Here is a 26,303-nt window from a genome sequence, read left to right as displayed (position 1 = left end):
AAGAAAGACATGAGAATCATTTGATTGCCATTGCTGAAACAACAGTTTTATTCTTCTCTACTACCATCCAAGCCTTTTATTCTCTGCCATCTTGCAATCTTGGTTATTTATTTTGCACCATACAACATGCATGAACTGCTGGTGCCTTGATGCAATCATTATTTCATCCTCTCCTGTTCATGAATTTGTTGGATCCAATTTTCAGTTTGATAACATTGTGAAACCCACGAGGAGAACCAAAAACAATTTGTTATACATCTTCATGTCAGCTAACAATATGTCAATGTTTTCATTGAACTTAGCAAGACACACAAACAAATAGTTACAAGGTGGGGATCTCATTATTTCGTTATTTTCTGAATAATGACTCAGGGACTACATCACAAAGTGGTAAGGGGTAGTAGGTGGGTGATCAATCATACCCCAAGGTTATAAGTCTCTAACTTGAGTAATGTGGTAGTAGTAGGAGAATTTACACAGAAACCAAACCCCTGAAATTGACTACATATCTGACATAGATGCTAAAGTGTCACCACCCCCCATGCTCTGTCCCTAGGGGATAAATAAAAATCATGAGACTCTTGTGCCAATCTACAGACCACCCCACATTCCCCAATAATTTCTGAAGTTTCAAGTTTGGTGAAGTTGTTGAGAGATATCATACATGTCCAGAATGACAGGATCTTGTTATCCCTGCCTTCTCTTTGAAAAGCCAGACAACAAAAAAATAAACGCATACAAATTTTACAAATGTATGCTGTCCTTTACCTTGATTGCCTGTGCTTGTGTCGTGACTATTACTGGAACTTGGGAGGTTGTCTTAAGGTTGATCTGCTGCTGGGTGCCTGCAATAGATAAATTTTACAAAAACCCTCCAACACTGTATCCAAATCCACCTACACTGTATCCAAACCCATGCACACTGTATCCAAACCCTCATACACTGTATCCAAACCCATGCACACTATATCCAAACATTCATACACCGTATCCAAACCCATGCACACTGTATCCAAACCCTCATACATTGTCCCCCAAAAATATCTTGCTTTTCAGTGTAATTGGAAGAGGCAGGTAAATTTACAAATCCAATCTCAGCATCTTGAACATGATGAGATAGAACAAAGTTGTTCTCTGCCAACTGTTATTATTTTTTAATATTTCTTGTTGGTCAAGGGTTATGAGAGAAAAAAAAGAGAACAGTATTTATTTACCTAATAGTAAGGTCTAGAAAAATATAATAGCAATATGTATGTACGTTACAGTCAGGAAAACAATAATAGCAATATGTATGTACATTACATTCAGGAAAACAATAATAGCAATATGTATGTACATTACATTCAGGAAAACAATAATAGCAATATGTATGTACATTACAGTCAGGAAAACAATAATAGCAGTATGTATGTACATTACAGTTAGGAAAACAATAATAGCAATATGTATGTACATTACAGTTAGGAAAACAATAATAGTAATATGTATGTACATTACAGTCAGGAAAACAATAATAGCAATATGTATGTACATTACAGTTAGGAAACAATAATAGCAATATGTATGTACATTACAGTAAGGTCTATGAGGAAAAAAAAACTGATTTCAGCCAAGACAGCCATTGGTATTCTTCAAGAAAAAGCTAGAATTTCCATGCCACCCATATCATAATAACTTTGTAAATGATACATTATCCTTAATAAAAAAACATTTCTCTTCTTTCTGTCATATTTTCACCATGAAACTCTTCATAAAGAATTTTTCAAAACTGTCATCAATTTCATTCATCCCTTTTTCTGAGGGGAAAAAAAAAGATTTGTTAAGAGATTTTAGTGTTCAAATGCTTTATCTGGCCAAATGTCCCTCCATTGGATCAAATGTCCATTGTTTTTATGACCATGCTGATTGTCAAGATCAAGTTCATATCAAGTCAGTGTCTGCATGTTTATGTGTTTGTTTAGCAATGTCCCTGGCAAAGTAACTCCAATCCCCACATTTTGCATAAGGACACTGAAAGGCTTCACTGACTGGAAGCCGTTATACACATATTTTAATTTTTCTAATTTTTCAAAATTTTAACAGTAAAAAGGAAATCGTAAAAAAATTTACATTCAGTTTTGGAAATCTAAATCAAAAGCATTGTGGTTGCTTGACTTTTCATACAAATGTCTGATTACTTTCATTAAATATAACATCATATGTGACTGATGCACTGCATCTAAGAAAAGTAAACTTTTGCACACAATTATCAAGAAAACTTGTGAAAGATACCTTGTTGTGGAGCCAGCGAGACAACATTAGAAATGATGGGGAATGATGCAGATTGTTGCTGCTGGGTTGGCCTATTAATAGTTTTTGAGGCTGGTCCTGGCTTCTGCTGCTGTTGCTGCTTCTGCTGGGTCACTCCTGGGGGAACAAAGGCAGAAATTATGGTACAGAAATGTAAGAAAAATAAGCTCTTGAACATCTTTGGAGTAAAATGTTAACTTTTCAAGAGAAGCATTCACTGATTTCTCACGTTACTTTTCTGTGGCATAAATGTTTTCTGCTAAAGTCACTCACTGTCGTTCCTTACCATCTTTCGCACATATAAATTCTAATGGTTAGTTTCTCAGAGCTCTCTACATGATTTTGGACAACAGAATTATTCCTGGACTCTCAGTCTATAGATATTGAAGATTCTGAAAGGAAACTGGTGGTCCAGGTGAGAAAAGAGGGAGTCCATTAGTGAGTAATCATCAGGAAAATTAATACAATCTGATTCTAGTAACAACAACTGACAAAATATTTATTACTATCATTTGGTTTCATCTATATTTTTCACTTTATCTACTTCACTTTTTGAACATGAACATTCTTTATGTTCATGAAAATGTTCAAGGAGATAGGTACAACTAATTTTAATTATGTAATACTTACCTGTTATTATTATTTAGCTTTACCCTTTATGCACCGGAAAACCCGTCTGTGCTAGATACACCACCCTCCTGTTCTAGAATTCATAGAATCTGTTTATCAGCACAGTCTTACTCAACATTATAGACCCATATGCTAAGGACACTGGAGTCAGGTGAGAGAAGGGCTTTTCCTACACTTCTTGTATCAGTGAAGGAGAGTCTCTTCCTGAGACCAATGGCCTTGGAGTCATACTCCTAGCTCTAAATGAGCTCTCCATCCTGAATCAGATGCATCAGTGTACATATAGAAGTGAGGTTTGGAGATATGCAGATGATCTATATTTCATGGCTGTTTATGTACCTGTGGTGGCACTGAAAAGTTGACCCAAGAATCCTTATGGTTTGCAGACTGTCAACAGCAGAAACTGAAAAAGACTGTAAATGACGTCTCCCTAGGGAAACCAGGTCTGCCGTGCAGAAGGAAGGGATAAAAGCAAGCTGACAATGAAGCCTTGGAATGTAACCTTATTAAGAATTATAGGATTATGTTCATCCCTTCTGGGGAAATATGAAACTGGCCCCAAAAGACAAGGCAATTTATTGCCATGTAAACAAAATCCTAAGAGATGAGATCTGACTATCCTAGGTTGAGAAGAAATCCTAAGTCACAACAGACCAACAGCGGGTGATATAATTTTGTTGTTGTTGTTGTTGTTGTGGGGTTTAATGCCATTTTTCAGCACAAGATAGGCTATGCATGGCGGCCAATATTAATGGTGGAGGAAGAACCGCGAAAAACCCCGGAAAGAACCACTGACCCATGAGAAGGTACTGGCAAGCTTTCTCACATACCCACATTGGCCAAACCCGAGACTCGAACCCACACAGACAGAGGTGAGATATCAGTGATCCATAACGGTGAGCGCTTTAGACCACTCGGCCACATGATATAATGTAATAGAAACTGTTCGCTACTTTGTCCAGCAGCCAATTACTTAAGTACTGGATAAGCAGAATTCCCAGAATGCACAGCTACTACACCCATAACTCTGATGAAAGACCCTGGTCACAGAGGCTCAACCAAATGGTGAGGCCTGGAATTCAAATGCATTACTGGTCTGATCATGTTCTAAATTAATGCTGCAGGTTCCATCCAAAAGGTTTCCTCTCGCATAAGTCTATAAACAACCTCAGTGTCCCACTTGTTTTAGGTACAAGAAAGATAATGAAGTAAAATGCTGGTGACTGGATGTTTTTAACCCGCTCTACTGCACCCTTCTGATGAAAGGTGTGAACCTCTTCCTTTGATTAAACTTGACTGATTGAAGAAGATGTGTGTCCTTGAGAGAGGAAGGAATTATGTGAACTGTGAATTAAACCCTCACTTTACTATAGAAAAGACTCCCCAATCTTTTGTGATGCCTCTTAAAAGAGGACATATCAAGCAACTACTTATATATTAATGAAAGAGGAATGCACCTACTTGTAGTTGGGTGGATTTATTCATTCATAATATTATTCACTGGAATTACAAAGTGCTCAATAATATTCTTGGACTGAAACACTGATTTGAAATTATAGTGAATTCAGACAAGAACATTTTGGATTATATTATTGTGACACAACAAAATAGTACATCGCCACACTCCAGATCAAAGGCACATCTGCATGTTCAAGACTACAGGCACAACAACACATTCAATATCTGAATTTATATGAAATAACACTGGAATTCAATTGGAACTTCATATATTTGGACTTGTGATTGAACTTTTGGAACTGTTTGAGATTTAATTCACAATAGTGTTAGTTCTTTTTAAATTTTCACTTTGTATTCGAGGGAATTTCACTTTGTATTCGAGGGAATGATGGTTAATTTAACCAACTATGAGAAATTTTACATATTTCTACAACTAGAAATTTGTTGAATTTTTCTTTCTGTTGCTCAGTTTAAGACTATATGGTCATATCAGAAAGTCTTTCTGCTATGTCCCAGGTATTATCAGGCAAAAGACAACAAAATGGTGACATCCATCCACTCGTATACAGTTTGTATCAAAGTGACATGTTGTATGAGTGTCCCATGAGTATCAAAGTGACATGTTGTATGAGTATCCCATGAGTATCAAAGTGACATGTTGTATGAGTGTCCCATGAGGCCTCTTATGCCCATACTTTCTAAAAAGAATTTTCTGAAACAAAAAAAGTTTTGAACAAAATCAAGTAATGGTGTATAATAACTTCGTGTCATCCATATCAAAACTGAAAAACCTCGAATTTTGTTTGCCTACTAAATGAACTGTAAACCAAGAAAACATTATCTATGAAATGTATTGATGTGACAACATTAAATAATGAACAGAGGAATGCAAAATTATCTTTGAAAGTTGCAAAGGAGATCAAACAGATGTTATTAATGTATACGGCACTAATTAACTATAATGAAATTTAAACATAAACCCCCATACAACACTCAAAGTGAAGATATATGATGGTTAATTTAACCAACTATGAGAAATTTTACATATTTCTACAACTAACTGTTGAACCCACATGGAGTAAGCATTACAGTAGGTTCTTTGACAGAGTATTGTTTCCAGACCTTAAGATGTCGCCTGATAAAAAAATGAGGAAGTGCCATTGCCCATGGCCCCATGACATGGAGTAAGACTGAGTTGATAAACATGTTCTAAGAATTCTAGAACTGTAGTATGGTACATCTAGCATGGACAAAGGTTTTCCATTACAGAGAGGTTCAAACTAAACAAAAGTGACAGTTAATATATTAATGATATTAAATTACTTTTTTTAAAACAAAACATGTACATCCAGAGGAATCTGTTTCTGAAAACAAAGGATCAAAGGCAAGATATTATTGATAGCTGTCTGCTTTAACAACTCTAATTCATAAAGCTTACATCAAGTCATGGATTAACCAATTCAGAAATTTCTAAAGGTCTTCAGGGATAGATAAAGAACCAAGTTCCCTTGAGAATTTTTTTTAGTCATGACACCCAGAATTCTCGTTTTAGCTATTCCAGTGTAGTGCCCAGACCACTAGTCAGGGCATGGTGCTGGGTTACCAGTCTGAGCATTTCAAGAGTGATAAAGTCCCTTCTGAGGGCTCTGTCTCTGCACTACAGTACATTATTATGCACTGCATAAAGCATTTTTGATAATATCTGCAATAAGGGCTCAAAATAAACTTTTTTCAGCACTAACAATGATTTACATATCCACCTGCCCAACCCCTATAGCAAGTACAAATTCAGCTTTTGGCAAGTTCAAGTTTCCAAACCTGCCTTCTGTCTAAAAAATGAGAGACAGAACAGAGGGTGTGTGTGATCCATTTGTAATGCATTCAGTTCTGCAAGTTTTATACCAACACTCTTGCCACAGTAACATATATCAGCAACTTTATTTAGTGTTTATATGTACTTCATCCTTCTATTACATAACTGATCACAGGTCTTGATCTATTGAAAGTCATTTCCATCTTGTAGTCAATGTCAAGATCAGTCTTGCATTTGCTTACACAGGTGTGATATGTAAATATTTACTATTTAAAGAAAGATTAGACAAATAAGCAATAAATATATATTTTTACTTATCAGTTACATTTTAATCATAATATCGGTACGTATCCAGGATTCAAAGAATTTTCACGTCCTAAAATAGCTTCAGAAAGTTTCTGAGCTTTGCTTATCTTGAACAATCTCCTCATCAAAGATTTTTGTGATGCATGTCACCAGTCTGAAGGTAAGTAGGTGCAAACTGTCAACAATTTAACTTGGGATATTTATTTGATAGGTGTGTTTGGAAATAAGAGGCACTCAACTGTAATGACTAATCACCAGGTGGATGTCATTTAAAGTGGGACTGAAATAATGAAAATGTGGCACCCACATGTGGCTTTTATGTTCGGTTGTTTATGTGATAACTATAGAAGACATTCATACTTACCGTGTGGCAAACAGTTTGTGTGTATAAATACAAACAAATGAGCTTTTATAATTATTGATGTAGTATAAATATGAATGGACTAGCTTTTATCATGATTGATGTAGTATTAATACAAACAGACCAGCTTGTATGTACATCAAGTCATGGATTTGATGTACTGATGTAGTATAAATATAAACAGACCAGCTTGTATCATTACTGATGTAGTATAAATATAAACAGACCAGCGTTTATCATTACTGATGTAGTATAAATACAAACAGACTAGCTTTTATCATTATTGATGTAGTATAAATACAAACAGACCAGCTTTTATCATTACTGATGTAGTATTAATACAAACAGACCAGCTTGTATGTACATCAAGTCATGGATTTGATGTACTGATGTAGTATAAATACAAACAGACTAGCTTTTATCATTACTGATGTAGTATAAATACAAACAGACTAGCTTTTATCATTACTGATGTAGTATTAATACAAACAGACCAGCTTGTATGTACATCAAGTCATGGATTTGATGTACTGATGTAGTATAAATACAAACAGATTAGCTTTTATCATTATTGATGTAGTATAAATACAAACAGACCAGTTTGTATCATTATTGATGTAGTATAAATATAAACAGACCAGCGTTTATCATTATTGATGTAGTATAAATACAGACTAGCTTTTATCATTATTGATGTAGTATTAATACAAACAGACCAGCTTGTATCATTACTGATGTAGTATAAATATAAACAGACCAGCATTTATCATTACTGATGTAGTATAAATACAAACAGACTAGCTTTTATCATTTTTGATGTAGTATAAATACAAACAGACCAGTTTGTATCATTATTGATGTAGTATAAACATAAACAGACCAGCATTTATCATTATTGATGTAGTACAAACATAAACAGACCAGCGTTTATCATTATTGATGTAGTATAAACATAAACAGACCAGTGTTTATCATTATTGATGTAGTATAAATACAAACAGACTAGCTTTTATCATTATTGATGTAGTATTAATACAAACAGACCAGTTTGTATCATTATTGATGTAGTATTAATACAAACAGACCAGTTTGTATCATTATTGATGTAGTATTAATACAAACAGACCAGTTTGTATCATTATTGATGTAGTATTAATACAAACAGACCAGTTTGTATCATTATTGATGTAGTATTAATACAAACAGACTAGCTTTTATCATTATGGAGGTAGTATAAATACAAACAGATTAGCTTTTATCTTTACTGATGTAGTCCATGGGGAATACGCTATGTCATGGCAACAAAAAAAAGAAACCAAAATCACCAGAAGTTTCTAGTGATAATCAACCTATTTAAAAACAAAAAAAAAACAATATGATGCTGAAAAGCTGCAAGAAAGTTCCAATCATCACGGATTAATGAGTATCCTCTCTACTATACTGTAACTGGCTGTTTAATTTTTCCATTCAAAGGTCTTTTAACATAACATTTCTCTCTCTTATGTAAAAATAAAACCGTTTTCTACCTATTCATTTAAATGTCTATATACATGTCTTTGCTTGTGCTTCTAACAATTCTAAAACCTTTCTCGTCCACATAGCTATCTACATGTATTATTTACATATATATTTTTTATAACTATACTTAATGGTGCCTTGGGCAAGCTGAATTTGATAACATTTGTAAATCCATGACTAACCAAATTTTTATATTTGCAATATTTTCAAGTAGCAAAATTCAGGACAGTTTCAATATCCAATAGCATATTTAGGGCTCGAAATTAGCAGTTATCCAAGGGCCAAAGGCCTGCAATTTCCTGTTGGCCTAGTGTTTTTCAATAGACCAATGGGTAGTCAAGCTTCTGTTGTCACCATTCAGCTAGCAAAGAATGACTAGTTAAGTTACAGCAGGATAAGTAATTACTCAAGCTGTTAGTCCTTGTGGCTACAAAGAAATTTATGTTTAATTCTGGGCCTGATACTTCATATTCTAAAACAAAAATTTAAACATACTTCCAAAATATCACTGGTTCAAAACTTCTAGTTCATTTGTTATGAGCCATGACTATATGATAATTGTAACAGGCAAAATGATAGCTTACTATCATCAATTTTGAACCCTGGCACTTCAAGTGAAAAACTGAGGTTAATTATGACAAGTTGAGGCCAAAATATACACATGCTGAAAATTACCACATGACACATATTAAACCGCTTGAGATTTAAGACAGGACGGTCCCCAAAGAGATCTGAGTGTCACCAAGGGAGGACTTGGTGCAATGTCCTCCTAAAACAGGCCTGGAGACATCAATGGCCAGTCACTCCTTTCTCAAAATGATGGGCCAAGCCTCATTCCCAAATACCACAAAATATCACTGGAATTAAATTTGTGATGTCTTATTTAGGATGAAGCTCATAAGTTGAAAACTGTAACGTCCACTTCCTTTATAAAGCTAGCCCTTCAGTTATGAAATGGTGGCCTGATAAAAGAGTTGGCTTCTTGTGCTGGAAACAAAATATGACAGACTATGTTATGGTGGCCTTTAATCAGAAGTGGCCTCAGGCAAGATGGGGAATTTTAAGTAGGGGTACATTTGTTAATGAGTATACCTCGTGTGACAGGTCTGTTTGCTGATCTAGTGTTGATCTGCTGTTGGGCGGATACAGGATGTGTGGTCTGCTTGTTTGCTGTAGCTGGTTGTGTGAACTGTGCTTGGAATGCCATTACACAGCTGTAGGAGCAGAAATTCCTCACTGAGGCATCACTCATTGTCAGGTGGTACTGGGCCGGAACAAATTTTCGGCACTGATCACATGTTACTGCCTGGTTAGAAGTTGCCTGCAGATTCACACGATACAGAGACAAGCAATTTAGCGAGCAGAATAACTGATATTTGTTGTTGGCATCAACTCGTTCAATCATGTCAAAATTACTCTTCCTAGCTGAACACCAGGCACACTGTACAGTCTTTTTATTTAACGTACGAAACGTGTTGACACACATGAAACTGCAGAATTTTTTCTGCTGCCCTTCAAACTGAATATACTGTGGCTGCATACCCTCATTGTAGCAATAAACACCACAGTTGTCACAAGTGTTCATTGTCAGTTTATTAGCATACTGGAAAGCAGAAAAACATGGATCACTACACAGTCGATTCAACTTTCCCTCCAGTTTCAATTCATGTTTAACAGGTCCAAGTTTGCTACATACAGCACAGGTAAAATTCCCCTGTGGGGCTCCTCTGGGTCCTTTCTCCATACCAACAAGCTCTACCTCCTTGTTGTTTTTCTCCTCAAACTTCTTCAGACAGACCTGGGAGCAGAAATCTTTAAAAGTACCCTGTGTACCAACAGGTGCCATGAAAGAATCTGGAGAAGAGGACAAATCCTTGTTACAAAAGGCACATAGTTTCAAGCGCTTCACAAACTCTGAGTAACACGGTGAGCTACAGAACTGTTTCACATCATTGCCAACACGCCAGCAAAATTTGGCTTTGTTTGCGGGTGGGATCTGTGATGCACAGTATGAACATGCAGCATTCAGACCACCCTGGAACTTAGCCAGGCATTCTTCTCCACAGAAATCCATTCCCTGCCAGTTTAGAAATGGCTTGGTTGTCCTTATGTTCATCAACTGACACACTGAGCACGTCTTGTATACTTGCTAAAACAGAAGAAAAAAATAGCCTTAGTTATGGAATAATTATCACAGAAATCTTTATTGATTATATGATGCATATAAGGTGAATCCTGAATTCACCCTGAGTTTGCATCATCATTATTAACCATTTGACAAGTACCATTTTAACTCGAGTTACTATCTGACCAAGCTAATCTGTCTCTGATGCAAATTAAAGAAGTCAAATGCTGCTTGGTCAAAATAATGAAGTCAATCCACTTGGTCAAAATAATGAAGTCAATCCACTTGGTCAAAATAATGAAGTCAATCCACTTGGTCAAAATAATGAAGTCAAATTCCACTTGGTTACACTGATTTGACTTTACAGCTATGACATCCTATGAACTGCATGTGACAAAGGCATCATTAATTTGACTTCAAATACAGAGGGTTATCACAGTTTTTTCTAAATTTTCTATTCAATTAAATTTATGATTCTCAAGGTCTTCCTGCAATGAATAGAGTTATCATATTTCAAATATCATACCTCAGCTGTCATATAACATAGGAGTGTGACCGGTTTCAGGATTCCTACATATGATTTTTACCATGACTGTTACATAACTAATGTGACAAATTTCTGATTTTCCTTGACTAAAATCTATGCTGAAAAGTTGGATCTGTACAAAGAAAATAATAATATTGATTAACATATAAAGCTGGATCAACACAAGAATACATAGATCCACCTGGTACACCCACTTTAACATTTCAAACTGACATTTAAAGGGATATATTTGACCATTTTTCAAGCTTTTTCCATTACCTATAGCCACCTGGTACACCCACTTTAACACTTCAAACTGACATGTAAATGGATATATTTTACCATTTTCCAAGCTTTTTCCATTACCTATTGCCACCTGGTACACCTACTTTAACACTTCAAACTGACATTTAAAGGGATATATTTGACCATATTCCAAGCTTTTTCCATTACTTATAGCCACCTGGTCCACCCACTTTAACATTTCAAACTGACATTTAAAGGGATATATTTGACCATTTTCCAAGCTTTTTCCATTACTTATAGCCACCTGATCTACCTACTTTAACATTTCAAACTGACATTTAAAGGGATATATTTGACCATTTTTCAAGCTTTTTCCATTACCTATAGACACCTGGTACACCCACTTTAACACTTCAAACTGACATGTAAAGGGATATATTTGACCATATTCCAAGCTTTTTCCATTACCTATTGCCACCTGGTACACCCACTTTAACACTTCAAACTGACATGTAAAGGGATATATTTGACCATATTCCAAGCTTTTTCCATTACTTATAGCCACCTGATCCACCCACTTTAACATTTCAAACTGACATTTAAAGGGATATATTTGACCATATTCCAAGCTTCTTCCATTACTTAAAGCCACCTGATTTACCCACTTTAACATTTCAAACTGACATTTAAAGGGATATATTTTACCATTTTCCAAGCTTTTTCCATTACCTATTGCCACCTGGTACACCCACTTTAACACTTCAAACTGACATGTAAAGGGATATATTTGACCATATTCCAAGCTTTTTTCATTACTTATAGCCACCTGTTCCACCCACTTTAACACTTCAAACTGACATGTAAAGGGATATATTTGACCATTTTCCAAGCTTTTCCCATTACTAATAGCCACATGATGTGCCCACTTTAACATTTCAAACTGACATTTAAAGGGATATATTTGATCATATTCCAAGCTTTTTCCATTACTTATCACAAACCTGATCTGTCCACTTTAAATTTCAAACTCACATGTCAAGGGATATGTCTGACCATATTCCAAGCTTTTTCCATTACTTATAGCCACATGATCTGCCCACTTTAACACTTCAAACTGACATTTAAAGGGATATTATTGACCATATTCCAAGCTTTTTCCATTACTTATAGCCACCTGATCCACCCACTTTAACATTTCAAACTGACATTTAAAGGGATATATTTGACCATTTTCCAAGCTTTTCCCATTACTAATAGCCACATGATGTGCCCACTTTAACACTTCAAACTGACATGTAAAGGGATATATTTGACCATATTCCAAGCTTTTTCCATTACTTATAGCCACCTGATCCACCCACTTTAACATTTCAAACTGACATTTAAAGGGATATATTTGACCATTTTCCAAGCTTTTCCCATTACTAATAGCCACATGATGTGCCCACTTTAACACTTCAAACTGACATGTAAAGGGATATATTTGACCATATTCCAAGCTTTTTCCATTACTTATAGCCACATGATCTGCCCACTTTAACACTTCAAACTGACATTTAAAGGGATATTATTGACCATATTCCAAGCTTTTTCCATTACTTATAGCCACCTGATCCACCCACTTTAACATTTCAAACTGACATTTAAAGGGATATATCTGACCATTTTCCAAGCTTTTCCCATTACTAATAGCCACATGATGTGCCCACTTTAACACTTCAAACTGACATGTAAAGGGATATATTTGACCATATTCCAAGCTTTTTCCATTACTTATAGCCACATGATGTGCCCACTTTAACACTTCAAACTGACATTTAAAGGGATATATTTTACCATTTTCCAAGCTTTTTCCATTACCTATTGCCACCTGGTACACCCACTTTAACACTTCAAACTGACATATAAAGGGATATATTTGACCATATTCCAAGCTTTTTCCATTACTTATAGCCACATGATGTGCCCACTTTAACACTTCAAACTGACGTTTAAAGGGATATTATTGACCATATTCCAAACTTTTTCCATTACTTATAGCCACCTGATCTACCCACTTGAACATTTCAAAATGACATGTCAAGGGATATGTTTGACCATATTCCAAGCTTTTTCCATTACTTATCACAAACCTGATCTGCCCACTTTAACGTTTCAAACTGACATGTAAAGGGATATATTTGACCATATTCCAAGCTTTTTCCATTACTTATAGCCACCTGATCTGCCCACTTTAACATTTCAAACTGACATTTAAAGGGATATATTTGACCATATTCGAAGCTATGTCCATTACTTAAAGCCACCTGATCCACCCACTTTAACAGCACAAACTGACAAGAAAGTAAAAGGAAATTTTCACTATCTGGCAATTTTCCATGCTTTTTCCATTACTTTCCATCACAAAATCTGTTTCCATGACTTTTCCATTACCTTCCATAACCAGTTTATTTTCGCAGAATTTTTTCATGAACCCTGAATTTATACTTTTACCTCTTTAGGTTAGAATGTCTGTCAGGAGTAAATTATATAGAAATTTGCACCACTTTACAAACAAGGAATCATAATTACTTATAGGTACTAATTACTTTTAAACTGACAAAATATCAAATGAATGCAAGCAATTCTTTATTTAAAGAAAACTAAATACTTATCTACATAATTTGTTAATATATTGCCTCACAGTAAGTAAATTTTAATTTTTATAAACAACATAAATTTTAATCACATATCATTAATGCTGTTATAAATTAAGTGGAGTCGCGCTGCAACATGTTTGAAGATGTCAGTTAGCAATGTCAATGAAAAACATTAAATTATCTAAATAGAATTTCAGTCTTGTCTTTTGGAGACTTATTTATTGCATGCAACTCTTTGAATAATACAACATATCAATACAATATGCCAATATACAATATGCCAATAATAAAATATGTTAAACTTTATTCTCTTGTTACATCTAGGAGAAATCCTCTATTTACATACCTGTTGAGAGATGCTGTTGTTTCGATTGGCAATACTGTTGGTTGTAGTGCTATTTTTTGGTGTACTTCCCTTTGAGTTACTGTTATCTGCAGTGGGCCTCAGGAAGGTGGTAGGGTTGCTACGGAATCTCTTAAAGCAATTGTCATCACACAAGTGTTTGATGTCTCCATTACGAACAATATTGTATTTGCACTTTCCAATCTATTGTGGGAAAATAAAAAGACCAAATATTGACATGGTTCCAAGTCTTGCCATTTAAAAGTGTTAAGATACACTTGTAATTAATTTCAAGACCTCTAATTCAAATGACAACACAAAATATTTACCTTGTTGAAGATGCTGAGATAATGCTGTCATTCTAGGAAATTTGACAGCACTAATTACCACTATCTACCCAAAAGAAATAACTTTTGACTATACTCACTGTGGAACTGTTCTGATTTATAACCAGTTTTTACAATTTAGAAGAAGAAAATACAATCTACAATTTGCTACCATTGTTATATTTGCTTTGTAATTGAATCCTTACTCCTTTTATTAAACTTTCTTCTTCAAAGAGGTGAATTGAAGCATTACATTTACTAACCAGCCAGTCAACCATTATCACAAAAGTAATGTATCCTTAATTGACTTTGTGTCTAATTAATGATCAAATCAGCAATAAATCATAAATTTGTCTCTGTAAATGTGTCCCAAAAAAAAATTAATTTAAGGTAGACAAAATTTATTTTTAATTGCTCGTAAAAGTTTTAATTTAAATGCTAGAATGGTGGAAACAGTGGAATGACCAAACAAAATTTGAACACAGGTGAGATAAATAATCACTAAACAAATCATTGTCTCCTGCTGTTCAAACTAAAGCCATACCTCATTTAAATGAATGCAGACAACAGTTATTATTTACATAACTACTTCTGACATTTAGGAATTTTTTTGTTGATGATTTGTGCTTGGTGATAAAACTTTATGACAAGTTCTTTGTTTTAAATGATAATAACCTGATTCAACAATGACTTTAATGATAATACATGTACCCTGATTCAATGACTTCTCTTAAAGCCATGACAGATTTGAGGAGAGTTACATCCCATTGCCACAGATTTGGCCTGGACTCCAGTCTACTAATGTGAAGCAGCTTTGAGTAGCATGAGATACAAACTTGGATTAGCACATATCTTAAACAAAGACATGGTTTCCCACAAATCCATAAGAGGTTGAGTAACCTGTGTCATTGCAAACTTGCTGAATGAACCAGCAAGGTAACATGTTGTGCTGAATGGGATGAAAACTCTCTGAAGTAAAAACTAGATAATGTTATGTATGACCGCCATCCCTGAGTCAGCACAATTGCAAGTTTGTACGAGGCAAAACAGTGCCCCAGGTGAATGTCCCCTTTGGTACCTCTGTCCATGAAAAAATGCAGCATAAATATGACCCCCAGCTCGACACCCTTTGCAGTTGCCTGGATTGCCTTCCCCTGATAACAGCCCTGCCCCCAGTTTGGATGCTGCTGACTAAGGAGCAAAGATGCGTTAAGTTTGCTTTAAGTACCACTAATGAGCCCTAAAAGTGTCCTATAGATGTCACTGGGGTGAAGTGTCCGAGGATAGGTTCCACAACAAAGGACTCATTTCTCATGAGTAGAAGCCTATTCTTGGCAAAGAAAGCAGGGGTCATCATAAACAACTATTAAGCAGGTTTTGTGTAAAAGATGAGTCAAAGAGGCTCAAGAAAGTGTCTTAAAAGGTGCCCTACTCAACCACATCAGAAACATGAAAGATTCCATTCAAGCAAAATTTGTATGAATGTTGGAAACATCTATGTTGTAGCCTAAATTCTTCATTAATGTACCTAGAATGACTACACAGCAGGTTTTGCATGAAAGCATTCAACCACATCAGAACCTATGGAAGATTCAATTAAGATGAGCCAAAACTCTATCTTGTGACAAGGGAAAGTCCACAAAGATTTCTTTGCTCTGCCCCATCTCCTTCTTTCCATGATGTGAAAAACATGCCTGAAATTGTGGAATGATAACTCTTGATTTTAATGAGAGCTAACTATTCAAAAAATCAAAGGAGCAGTTAGTTACCAGTGGTACTGATCCTTTAAAAAAGAGAGATGTGTTTCAACTTGCACCACAGGGATATAAGTCTCAATTTCCAAGTGGTGGGTATTCTTGTTTGAATAATTCTATCAAACACTTGTTCTAAGAACTTTTTTCTTCTGGGGACTTGATGAGCCATGGGGGTTTATTTTCACTCGAGAGGTACAGTCAGGATTAGATGGCACTCTGATTTGATAAGATTTTCAAGACAGGAATCAAATGCATGGGAAAATTAAATGCATCAAGATCATTCCAGTTCAAAAACACACAATGTCCATGTTTTATAAACTGGGACTGGAAAGACAAAGGTGGTAGATTTGTGTTCTACCTCATCACAAATATGTCTACAAGGGGTCAACCCAAATGGACACAAATATGTCTACAAGGGGCCAACCCAAATGGACACAATTATGTCTACAAAGGGGTCAACCCAAATGGACACAGCTTCAAAAGAAGATCTAGGGTTGAATGGGGGTTGGCATCTCCGTATGTAGAACTGGGGTCTATGCAGACAATCATTTCCCCTGGTTCATCCTGCAATGGGATGTCTGCCCGACATCATCTAGAGTCCTTCCAGGCAATTTGCATGATCTATGGGTCACTGGGGCAAAACATCTCGCATGTAGTGGTGAAATATTGAAGCCTTCTCCCCACAAGGATGTCTGAAAAAGGCAGCATAAGCATGGTGTCATTTCCTGAAAGACAGAGGCTGTTGGGTAGAGACACTGGGACAAAAATGATTCTTGTCTCCTCATGTGAAGTGTCACCCTGGGAAACCTATCTCTTGTCAAGGGAAAGGGGTTTGGAAAACAGTCTCCTCATCTAGCATACACACGGGCAAGCCTTCTTATTTCTCTGATCTCTTCTTAGAAAAAAGGGTTGGATTACAAATCACTGGATGGTTTAAGGCTTGCCTCTTTAGCCTCTTGTTTCTTGACCTCTTCTTTCTAGCCATGAAAGAGAAGGTCGGAAGAAAATAGCCATGACGTAAAAATACTTTATGGTGATCTTAAAGGAATGCAGACATGAAATAAATGGCATCTTTTTCCAGCAGCTGAAAATTATGGCAATGGTAAGTGTGTATCGAGATGTCCTGTTTAGCACATACACCACTTACGCCACAAACAAGACTGGGCTTTGGGTCATGCTGAGATATGGTCATCTTTTAGCATTCACTGTGTATAGCACTAATGGTCAGGGGCTGGTACCAAGCATCCAAGAATGTTGTTTCACCATACTTGGTATCAGGTTGTGACAAATGAGGGGCCCACGATGGACCTAACCAGTGCCAGTCCACAGTACTTCTAGGAATTGAGTATTGGGTAGTGCTGGTTATATAATGTCTCCAAGTCAGACACATGGGCTGGAACAGGGAAGTCTGGATGTTGAGCACTCTCTATGTTTAAAGGTGGGACTGGATATATTGGAAAAATATATCACCATATCTGGTCTCAAAAATGTATGCAGGTTGAGTGATTAAAGTAAGTTATGAATTGTACCCAATACAATTATGCAGGTAGAGTGATTGAAGTATGTCATGAATTGTACCCCATACAATTTATACAGGTAGAGTGATTAAAGAATGTCAAAATTGTACCACATACAATTTATGCAGGTTAAGAGATTTAAGCATATCACAAATTGTACCCAATACAATTTATAAAGGTCAAATGATTGTCAGCTTATTATGTATGTCATGAATTGCACCCCATACAATTTATGCAGGTAGAGTGATGTCAGCTTGAATAGTTTGCAGTTGACTCTGCCTATTGTACTTACAACTGTAATGAGAGAAACAAATGGCTCACATGAGTGAAATGATTTGTGCATCGTGTTGCAGTAATGTGAAGTGGGCACTGATAATAAAATAAATGCCTTTGGAAAAAGTATACAACATTTACACATGCAAATGACTTATTTTAGTTTACTGCCTGCAAACATTTACAAATTCAAATTGTGTAAACTAACATGCACATGGCTGTCAGTCATGCAGTAATTACCAATTCCAATTAATTTATATATTTCATCTCTGCTTAAGTGGTATGCTGGGTAGGATTTTGTTGTAATTTTCTTCTTAAAGCATGTATAATTTTCACATATAATGTGGATTTGAAAAATGGCTGAACTGCATGCTACACAGCAGGTTGATTTACTGATAATGCTGACACACATTTCTTAAATTACATTACTGACTGTTGAAATAGAAAACGTGTTGGTAGGAATTTTGTTAAGTAACATTTTATTTTAAAAAACCGTTTCAAGTTCATATGCCACTGCAGTTTTGTCGTCACTTTGGATCCAACAAAAGCATCAGTCTGCACATTTCCAAATAGTACATCTGGCTGTATTATAAATTGTTTCATGATGTACATACATGTAACAGAGGGATACAATATCACAATGATCCAAAAGATTTTTATCTAATTTTTCTGATAAACCACAAAATTCACCAGTCTTACAAACTGTTTAGGCACAGTAAGATGTAAAGACACAAGCACATAAAATAACTGCATATGGAGTAAGGTAAGGTATGCACAATGTCAGTGTCTCATATATAACTAGCTGCCAGATGGTCATTAAGTCTCACGACCTGGGGCTCAAACTTGTCTGAGTTGAGCCGTGTCAGAATCCATGAATGGTTCCAAATGGAAAACAATGAGGGACACAGACGATTCAGGCCGTCAAGTCCACCAGATCCTTGTCAATGCGGATATCCTTGTACAAAGATGTTTGAGCGTGCCAGATATCATGGCCTGATTCTGAGTCACGGAATGCACAATGATGTTGGGAAGATTTCACAATATGTTTTCTCTCATATTTTTCAACTTTCAAAACTAATTAATGCTGAGATAAATGTGGTTTCACCTTGTCACAAAGATGTCTACCAATGGACATCGTCAAAGTGGACATGTCCAATAAAAGATCGACAGAAGAGACTCCTTGATGATGAATTGGATAGGACATGGAGCCTGCCAGGACTGTGTCTGATCTGGACAATAATCTGGTGTTAGGAAAACCAGCAGGGAAAGTCCCAAACTTGGATTCATATGTCAAAGAAGGTAGGTCACCAACACAGAAGTGTACAATATAAAAAGGATTACTCCTGCATAAAGTTGGTCCGTTCAGAAATTAATTATGGCCTTCATTTTCAGAAGGCTGATATGAAGGACCCTCTCCTCCAGCCCCTGATGCAGCTGACCATGATGGAGTGGGGCAAAAGGTATGAGAAGAAAGTGTGTTCAATTTCAACACCAACAAAGACCTTGACCTTACATGCCTGGCTCATAGACAGAAATGCTAGGCCCACAGAGCAAGACATCTATTAAATTTCCTCAACCACAAGTTTAAAGCTGAAATTCATCCACTCCATCATGGGATTGCAGTAAATTAACTTATCAAGGTTGTCCCTGCACTCACTGTGGGTGAATGTCCAAATCTGACACATTATTTATCATTCCCAGTGGCACGGAAAAAGTTCCATTGTCCCTTTGCAGAATATGGCATCTATCTACTGGCTGCTGGCTGGACTTGCAGCTAGGTATCCAACATGGTATTCGTTGCAGGGACAGACATCTGAATGGATGGTTGAGAGGCCACCTGGACAGGTGGCTAGGCAGAAAATCAGATCAATTATACAAGTCCTGTGTGTGTGTGTGTGTGTGTCTATATATATATATATATATATATATATATATATATATATATATATATATATATATATATATATATATATATATATATATATATATATACACATATATACATACATACATACATACATATATATATATATATATATATATATATATATATATATATATATATATATATATATATATATATATATATATATGGGATGGTTGGCTGTTATGCAGCATGGCTAATCAATGCAACTGAACTCAGGCCACAGGTTGACATGTACAGCCAACTTGCCAGCTGTACTGGACTGGTGGGCAACTCTCAGGGATGGTGGATGGTAAAGACAGCTGATAATACATGCATGCAAGTCACTGTACCACATGCACCTGGACTTAAAAGCTGTAAGGATATGGCTAGATACTGGGCTGCCAAATATCTCATCAACTTAATTGAAGACATAATGAAAGGAAGGATAAAACTCTCCCAAAGCAAACACTTGTGATGTTGCCTCCTTTAGTCATTGTGAGTATTTGCCTATCTAAATTCTATACTTTTTTCAATAAACCCTGGTTTTCTCCATTCCCCACAAAAAGCATGATGCAGGACATAAAGAAGGCTCATTGTAGGCTGATTCATACTAACCAAAACAAAATGAAACATAAAACAACCATTCATCAGGTTACCTTCTGACACACAATACACTGCTGCATTTTGGTGGGTGTCGTTTTGGGAGGTAGTGGGGCCTTAACTGGGGCCCTCTCTTCTTTTATCGCAATGACATCATCATCATCATCATCATCTGCAATAAAAAATTTACACAAATTAATGTTTCTGTTTCATAAAAATGTTTTTCATTATCACCAAGATAATTATAATCATTACCATCACCCTCCTCCTCATGATCAACAGGAAGCTGCAGTGCCTCAGTGGTTAAGGTGCTTGACTCGTGACTAAATGGTGTGAAATTAATACCCAATATCACACCAACCTGGTTAAATTGTATGTCTTAGGGCTTGGCACTTTACTCTGCTTTGCCCGGCATGATATGTACTTTAAAGCACTAGTCTGGCATAAAACAAAAAACACAAAAACCAACAGCAGATGTCATCATTCTCATAAGACTCATTTAATTATATCCTGGTAAAGAGGAAGAAAGGAAGCTAACAAAGAGAAGTCTTTAATAATGATGGTCTGGTGAGTGAATGAGTATTATGAAGATCTTTACCCAAAAAAAATGCCTTCATGAGATGGAAATGATGCCATGCAGATAATTGTAGCCTATTTTTGAAATATGAAAAGGAAAAGAGATTAATTAACACATGCATGCATCAACATGACAATTATACAAGGAGGGCTTGATTGAACAGTACTTGCCTGTCAGTGGTTTGGAGGAAGTTTTATCTTCTTTGGCTGATTCTGCTTTCTTTCCATCTCCCTATTAGGAAATGATAATTCAGTAATATAATTACATCTGCATCTTTTCTACACTACCCTTAATACATGGCTTTAATAAAAAATATCTGAAACTATAGACATGTTCAAGTTAATAAATGCCCAACCAACTACTTTTATATGACTCAGTGACTGAAGGTCCATAAGAATTAACAATGTAAAATTAAATTCTGGCATAAAATATGCATCACAATACTTCCTTTTGGTGGTTTGGTATTTTACCCGCCAAGAAGCACTCATAGTTTGATTAGATGTGTTAAGGATATGGTTATTCTATAACAATTCAATCAAATAAAGTCGCTACACCAAAATAACTTTGGATATGATGATCTGTGGAACCGGGTTTTATTCATCAAACTTACACCTGCAAAACTGCACAACTAAAGGCATTAAAATGCCTGAAAAACTGACCTAAACACAAAGCTAGACTAAGGTATGACACAGAGATGGATGCATAGACGAGCATGGATGACACTAAATGCATCATTACTCAAAGTGAATAATCTGATACCCACAAATACTGCAACAAATTCAGACTAGTCAAAATAATTAGTGGACTGCAAAGTACATATCTAAATGGACCAAAGCTGCAAAGATGAGAGGCATGCACCCAACACTCATGTAACTGACTGGTCGACAGCATTCATTTAGCAACTCATGCTGAATATGTAACTCTGGCTGCCAAATAAAATTCCTTCTGTGATGCATCTACCATTTTTTGGATCTGACAAGGAAAACTTCCCTTATTAGTTATGGACTTGTTTATGTTAGAACCTGAAAAATATTAGTGCTGCAGACTGGTCTGCAAAATCCTTTTTGGTCCAGCGCATAACTGCAACAAATTTTACAACAAAATTAGGGTATGCAGACAGTCTAGCCAGTTTTTTAGGATAAAAATATAGGAATATACAGTCAGACACAACAACATTTTTGTGAAAATAATATTTCAATGCCTTGTAATTTTCAGACAATGCTTTACAATCATTTCAGAAACTACTATTTATTGAGATATACTAAGAAGAGCTGATATTTTTTTTAAACGTCGCTGTGTTTGCTGGGAATGTAACAAGAAGTTCCCTTCAATCATTCAGCAATAAAAAATTTTTTTAATGTGATCATGAATATATCAATAACGAAAAATAGTGGACTGAGAGATTACTAACATGGTGTTTTTCCTGGAAAATTTACATAAACTCATCACTCTAATACATGAATAACCATTTTCTAGTCGATGGATATGTATCAAAATTAACAAATTTATACAACTTTGAACTTTGTTTAAAAAATAAAAAAAATATGGGAATCCTTACATTTTTAGGAGTTTATTGGAACTTGATAGCTAGGATATGACTAAACTGCTAAATTGCAGAAATTTCTGTTTTTCCTTAAATCTATTTTACTAATTTAAAAATAATAAAATTTTACTTCAGTCAAATTTTACACATTAGAAAAACAGAATTTTGTCTAAAATAGGTTGGGGTAGAGGCTAATTGATGTGATTTGTAGAATGTCTTTTCTTTGTTTAAGTTAAAAAATTCAAAGAACTACAAATACAATAGTAAATTCCTCCTCCACATAAATAAACATAATCAGATGTATATACAAAACATGTGGACATAAGTGGAAATGAGTGTTCAACAGTTGTGTATCTGTTTCTGTGTGTGTATGTGCAGGGTATATGTGTTACTCTTGCATTTTTATACATGTTTTGTAAATACCATACATTATAGAAGGTAGGTTAGTTCCTGTTAAAATAATGATCTTTTTAAAAAAAATAAAGACATTATTATTGTTATTAAGAAGGTCACAGTGATCTGGATTTAAATTCATTCCAAGACGGATCCAGTTTGTAACTTCAGTTGCCATAGGTGACAAGATTAAATAAGATCAGACTTGAAAGTGACCTTTAAGGAGAAGAGCTGTCATTTAAGACCATATTCTTGATGAATGGAGATAAGCTAATACATAATATAGTGACCTCTACTGTTAAGACAACTTGTCTTGAGACACTTTTCTTGGTAGAAGGTAGAAGGGGCAGTCTCTCAAGACATGTTCTCCAGAGGGCATTGGAACCAGGGTGACCAGGTAGATATGGACACATGAGTTTATTTGTAATTATGATTATGTTGATGACTGTCTCAACCCTTTGGCAAAGCCCCTTGTCTCTGATAGGGCCATTCCTCTTGAGAATTTATTCTGAAGCCCCTGCTACTGTATTAGAATTAGAGCTCATGCACAGTTTTTTAGGCAATGCTGAATAATCTTTGGAAAGCCACAGCAACCTATTTTATCATCCCAAAATTGAACCCAGACTGCATTTTTGGTATGTACTGGTACATTATAAAACTTAGTCAAGATTGAGGACACATACAAATGGACAAAACTTTAAATACTGCCCAAAACTCATAACATGGTATAAAAAATTATTACCACATTTTTAGGACCATCCCCCTTTTCATCTGGCACCATCTCTACTCCACCACTCACTGCCGCTATCTGCAGACCCAGGGTCCCTTCTTCATCTTTTAGTTCTTTCTTCTCTCCTTCCTTACCTTCTTTCACTCTGTCATCATCTTCCCCTATAAGAATGACATCTGTTTCAAAACATAAAAATGTCATGAAATACTTTGTGGACTCATCTAAAATTCTATAATTCTGAGATGTAGAGAAGCATTGATTTCATATCTCAAAGACTGAAAGATACTTACATAACTGCCACCCTTCTTGTGGATTTTTCTGGGATAAAGCTCTCAGAACTACGATTTGATTTTTTAAAATTAGGTCCAAAATTTGAGTGTAAATTATTAACTTGTCACTTTTTAACTCGAGACATATGGAAACTTGATCTTATACTACATTATGGTGAACTTGCCTGATCACCCTATTTGAAGTATGCTTGTCCAATGAACATTTGCTCTTTCAACAGTATAAAACAGAAATGAAAGCACTGTAATTTCATGTCAATGTACCAAATTACAGACATTTCAAGACTTGACATTCAAAAACAACATGTCCACAGATTTTTTATGGGAATGTAATAATGGCTATTTACTATACATATCAAGTGCAGCCACAACTAAAGTGTTAAAACACGCACATTACAATTATACAAATCTCCATCAGTCTTTGACCTTGTGAGAAAAGAATATAATCTCAGCAAACCTTTGTTTTCCTCCTTCTTCAAGTCATCATTTTTTATTTCTTCTTTCTCCTTCTTTTCCTCAGATGTTTCCACAGCAACAGTTGATGTCACACCAACAATCTTTAGCCCTGGTTCTCTATCTTCCTCAACTTTCTCCTCTTTTGACTTGCATTCACCTTGTTCTTGTTTTTTGTCTTCTTCCTCATCAATGAGTGTCACCCCCTGCTCTTTAACTATCTTGGTTGTCTCCCCTGACTCATTCATTTTGTCTCCCTCTTTGATTGTCTCCCCTTCTTCTTTTCGTACTTTGATTGCCTCATCTGACTCTTTCATTTTGTCTCGATCTTTGTTTGTCTCCCCTTGTTCATTTCCCTCCTTGGCTGCCTCATCTGACTCTTTCATGTTGTCTCGATCTTTGTTTGTCTCCCCTTGTTCATTTCCCTCCTTGGCTGCCTCATCTGACTCTTTCATTTTGTCTCGATCTTTGTTTGTCTCCCCTTGTTTATCTCCCTTCTTGGCTGCCTCATCTGACTCTTTCATTTTGTCTCGATCTTTGTTTGTCTCCCCTTGTTCATCTCCCTTCTTGGCTGCCTCATCTGACTCTTTCATCTCCACATCTGATGAATCAGAAATATCCTTGGTTTTCTCTTTATCATTTGTCTTGAATATGTCATCAGTGTCAACTTCCATTTCTTCTGGTTCCACTGCAAAGTTAAAGGATAATATGGCTGTCACAGACAGGGTCATTTCAAGAAGAACAAGAAGAACTACGACTTGAGAAATGGTGAGCATTTTGCCCACATAAATATTTGATCACCTCTCCCACATTCCACCCCTCCTGCCACGATGGAGATGAGCACATTGCAGAAGACAAGTGCACAATTCTGGCAACTGAATCCAATGACTGGTTAGCATCCATTTCTCTGGATGATGACCATAATATGTATTAAGCTTCAAAACAATCCACTGAAAACTGACAGCAGTTGCATTCTCAAAATTCGGACACATACCACTTCCAGAAATGAAGGGAAATAACTCTCATAAAACATGTGGGAGTAAAAAGATTTGACAACATGCATTTCTGACCATGATACACACTAAGTTTAACAGAGATCTAAATAAAACTGCAAGTCAAGTCGTGTTCACAAAATCCTGTCATACAGTGCCTTCAGATACAAAAAAGGGCAATAACTCTAACAATAACTGTAAGAGTAGGTTGATGCATTGAAAATCACATTTTCAGATGATGACCATACATAGCTTCACTGTGATTTGTTGTTGTTCTAGGGTTTAACGCCATTTTTCAGCACAGAATAGGCTATACATGGCGGCCAGTATAACTGGTGGAGGAAGAACCTTGGAAAACCCCGGGAAGAACCACTGACAGGCTTTCCCACGTACCCACCTTCACTGTGAAACATCACAAATTGTGGGATTAGTTGTGTTTATGAGGTTCTGTCACACGTTGCATTCATGTGTTGGGCAAAAAGGACAATAATACCAACCTCACCAACCCCAAGAATCCCTCAAAGGGACTTGTGCTCTACAAGCAGAAAAGAATGTCTAGGCATTAAATACAAGGTCATTTCTTCCTATTAACTACTAAGTGTTGAAACCATCTTTGATCTTAATCAGCAACAACAAAATTTTCAAGTTATTGTCAGTTTGGCAAATTTTCAGTTAGAACATATCACTAGAAGTCTTGT

The 26,303-nt window shown here is 35.9% G+C and overlaps 1 protein-coding gene across 5 annotated transcripts in view; it reads right to left on the bottom strand.

Annotated features, from left to right (window-relative positions):
- The window catches only part of LOC149786093 (zinc finger MYM-type protein 4-like), a 78,824-nt gene that overhangs the window by 35,053 nt on the left and 17,468 nt on the right, over positions 1 to 26,303 (bottom strand). For 4 of the 5 annotated variants that reach the window (XM_089976392.1, XM_089976394.1, XM_089976396.1 and 1 more), the window contains exons 6-13: positions 24,618 to 25,301; positions 23,886 to 24,049; positions 21,378 to 21,438; positions 20,687 to 20,802; positions 14,258 to 14,458; positions 9,468 to 10,524; positions 2,272 to 2,406; positions 769 to 845 (exon numbers count right to left, since the gene is read on the bottom strand). In XM_089976392.1, the coding sequence (XP_089832518.1) occupies positions 769 to 845; positions 2,272 to 2,406; positions 9,468 to 10,524; positions 14,258 to 14,458; positions 20,687 to 20,802; positions 21,378 to 21,438; positions 23,886 to 24,049; positions 24,618 to 25,301 (2,495 nt within the window). The remainder of the gene's footprint in view (positions 1 to 768; positions 846 to 2,271; positions 2,407 to 9,467; positions 10,525 to 14,257; positions 14,459 to 20,686; positions 20,803 to 21,377; positions 21,439 to 23,885; positions 24,050 to 24,617; positions 25,302 to 26,303) is intronic. The other variant, XM_089976393.1, reaches the window with a different exon arrangement.

The sequence above is a fragment of the Sinohyriopsis cumingii genome, chromosome 12 (assembly GCF_028554795.1).
Source record: "Sinohyriopsis cumingii isolate HCF-2022 chromosome 12, ASM2855479v2, whole genome shotgun sequence".
In the NCBI taxonomy this organism is placed as follows: domain Eukaryota; kingdom Metazoa; phylum Mollusca; class Bivalvia; order Unionida; family Unionidae; genus Sinohyriopsis; species Sinohyriopsis cumingii.
The sequence above is the reverse complement of the archived record's forward strand: the minus strand, read 5'-3'. Positions and strand labels throughout refer to the sequence as shown.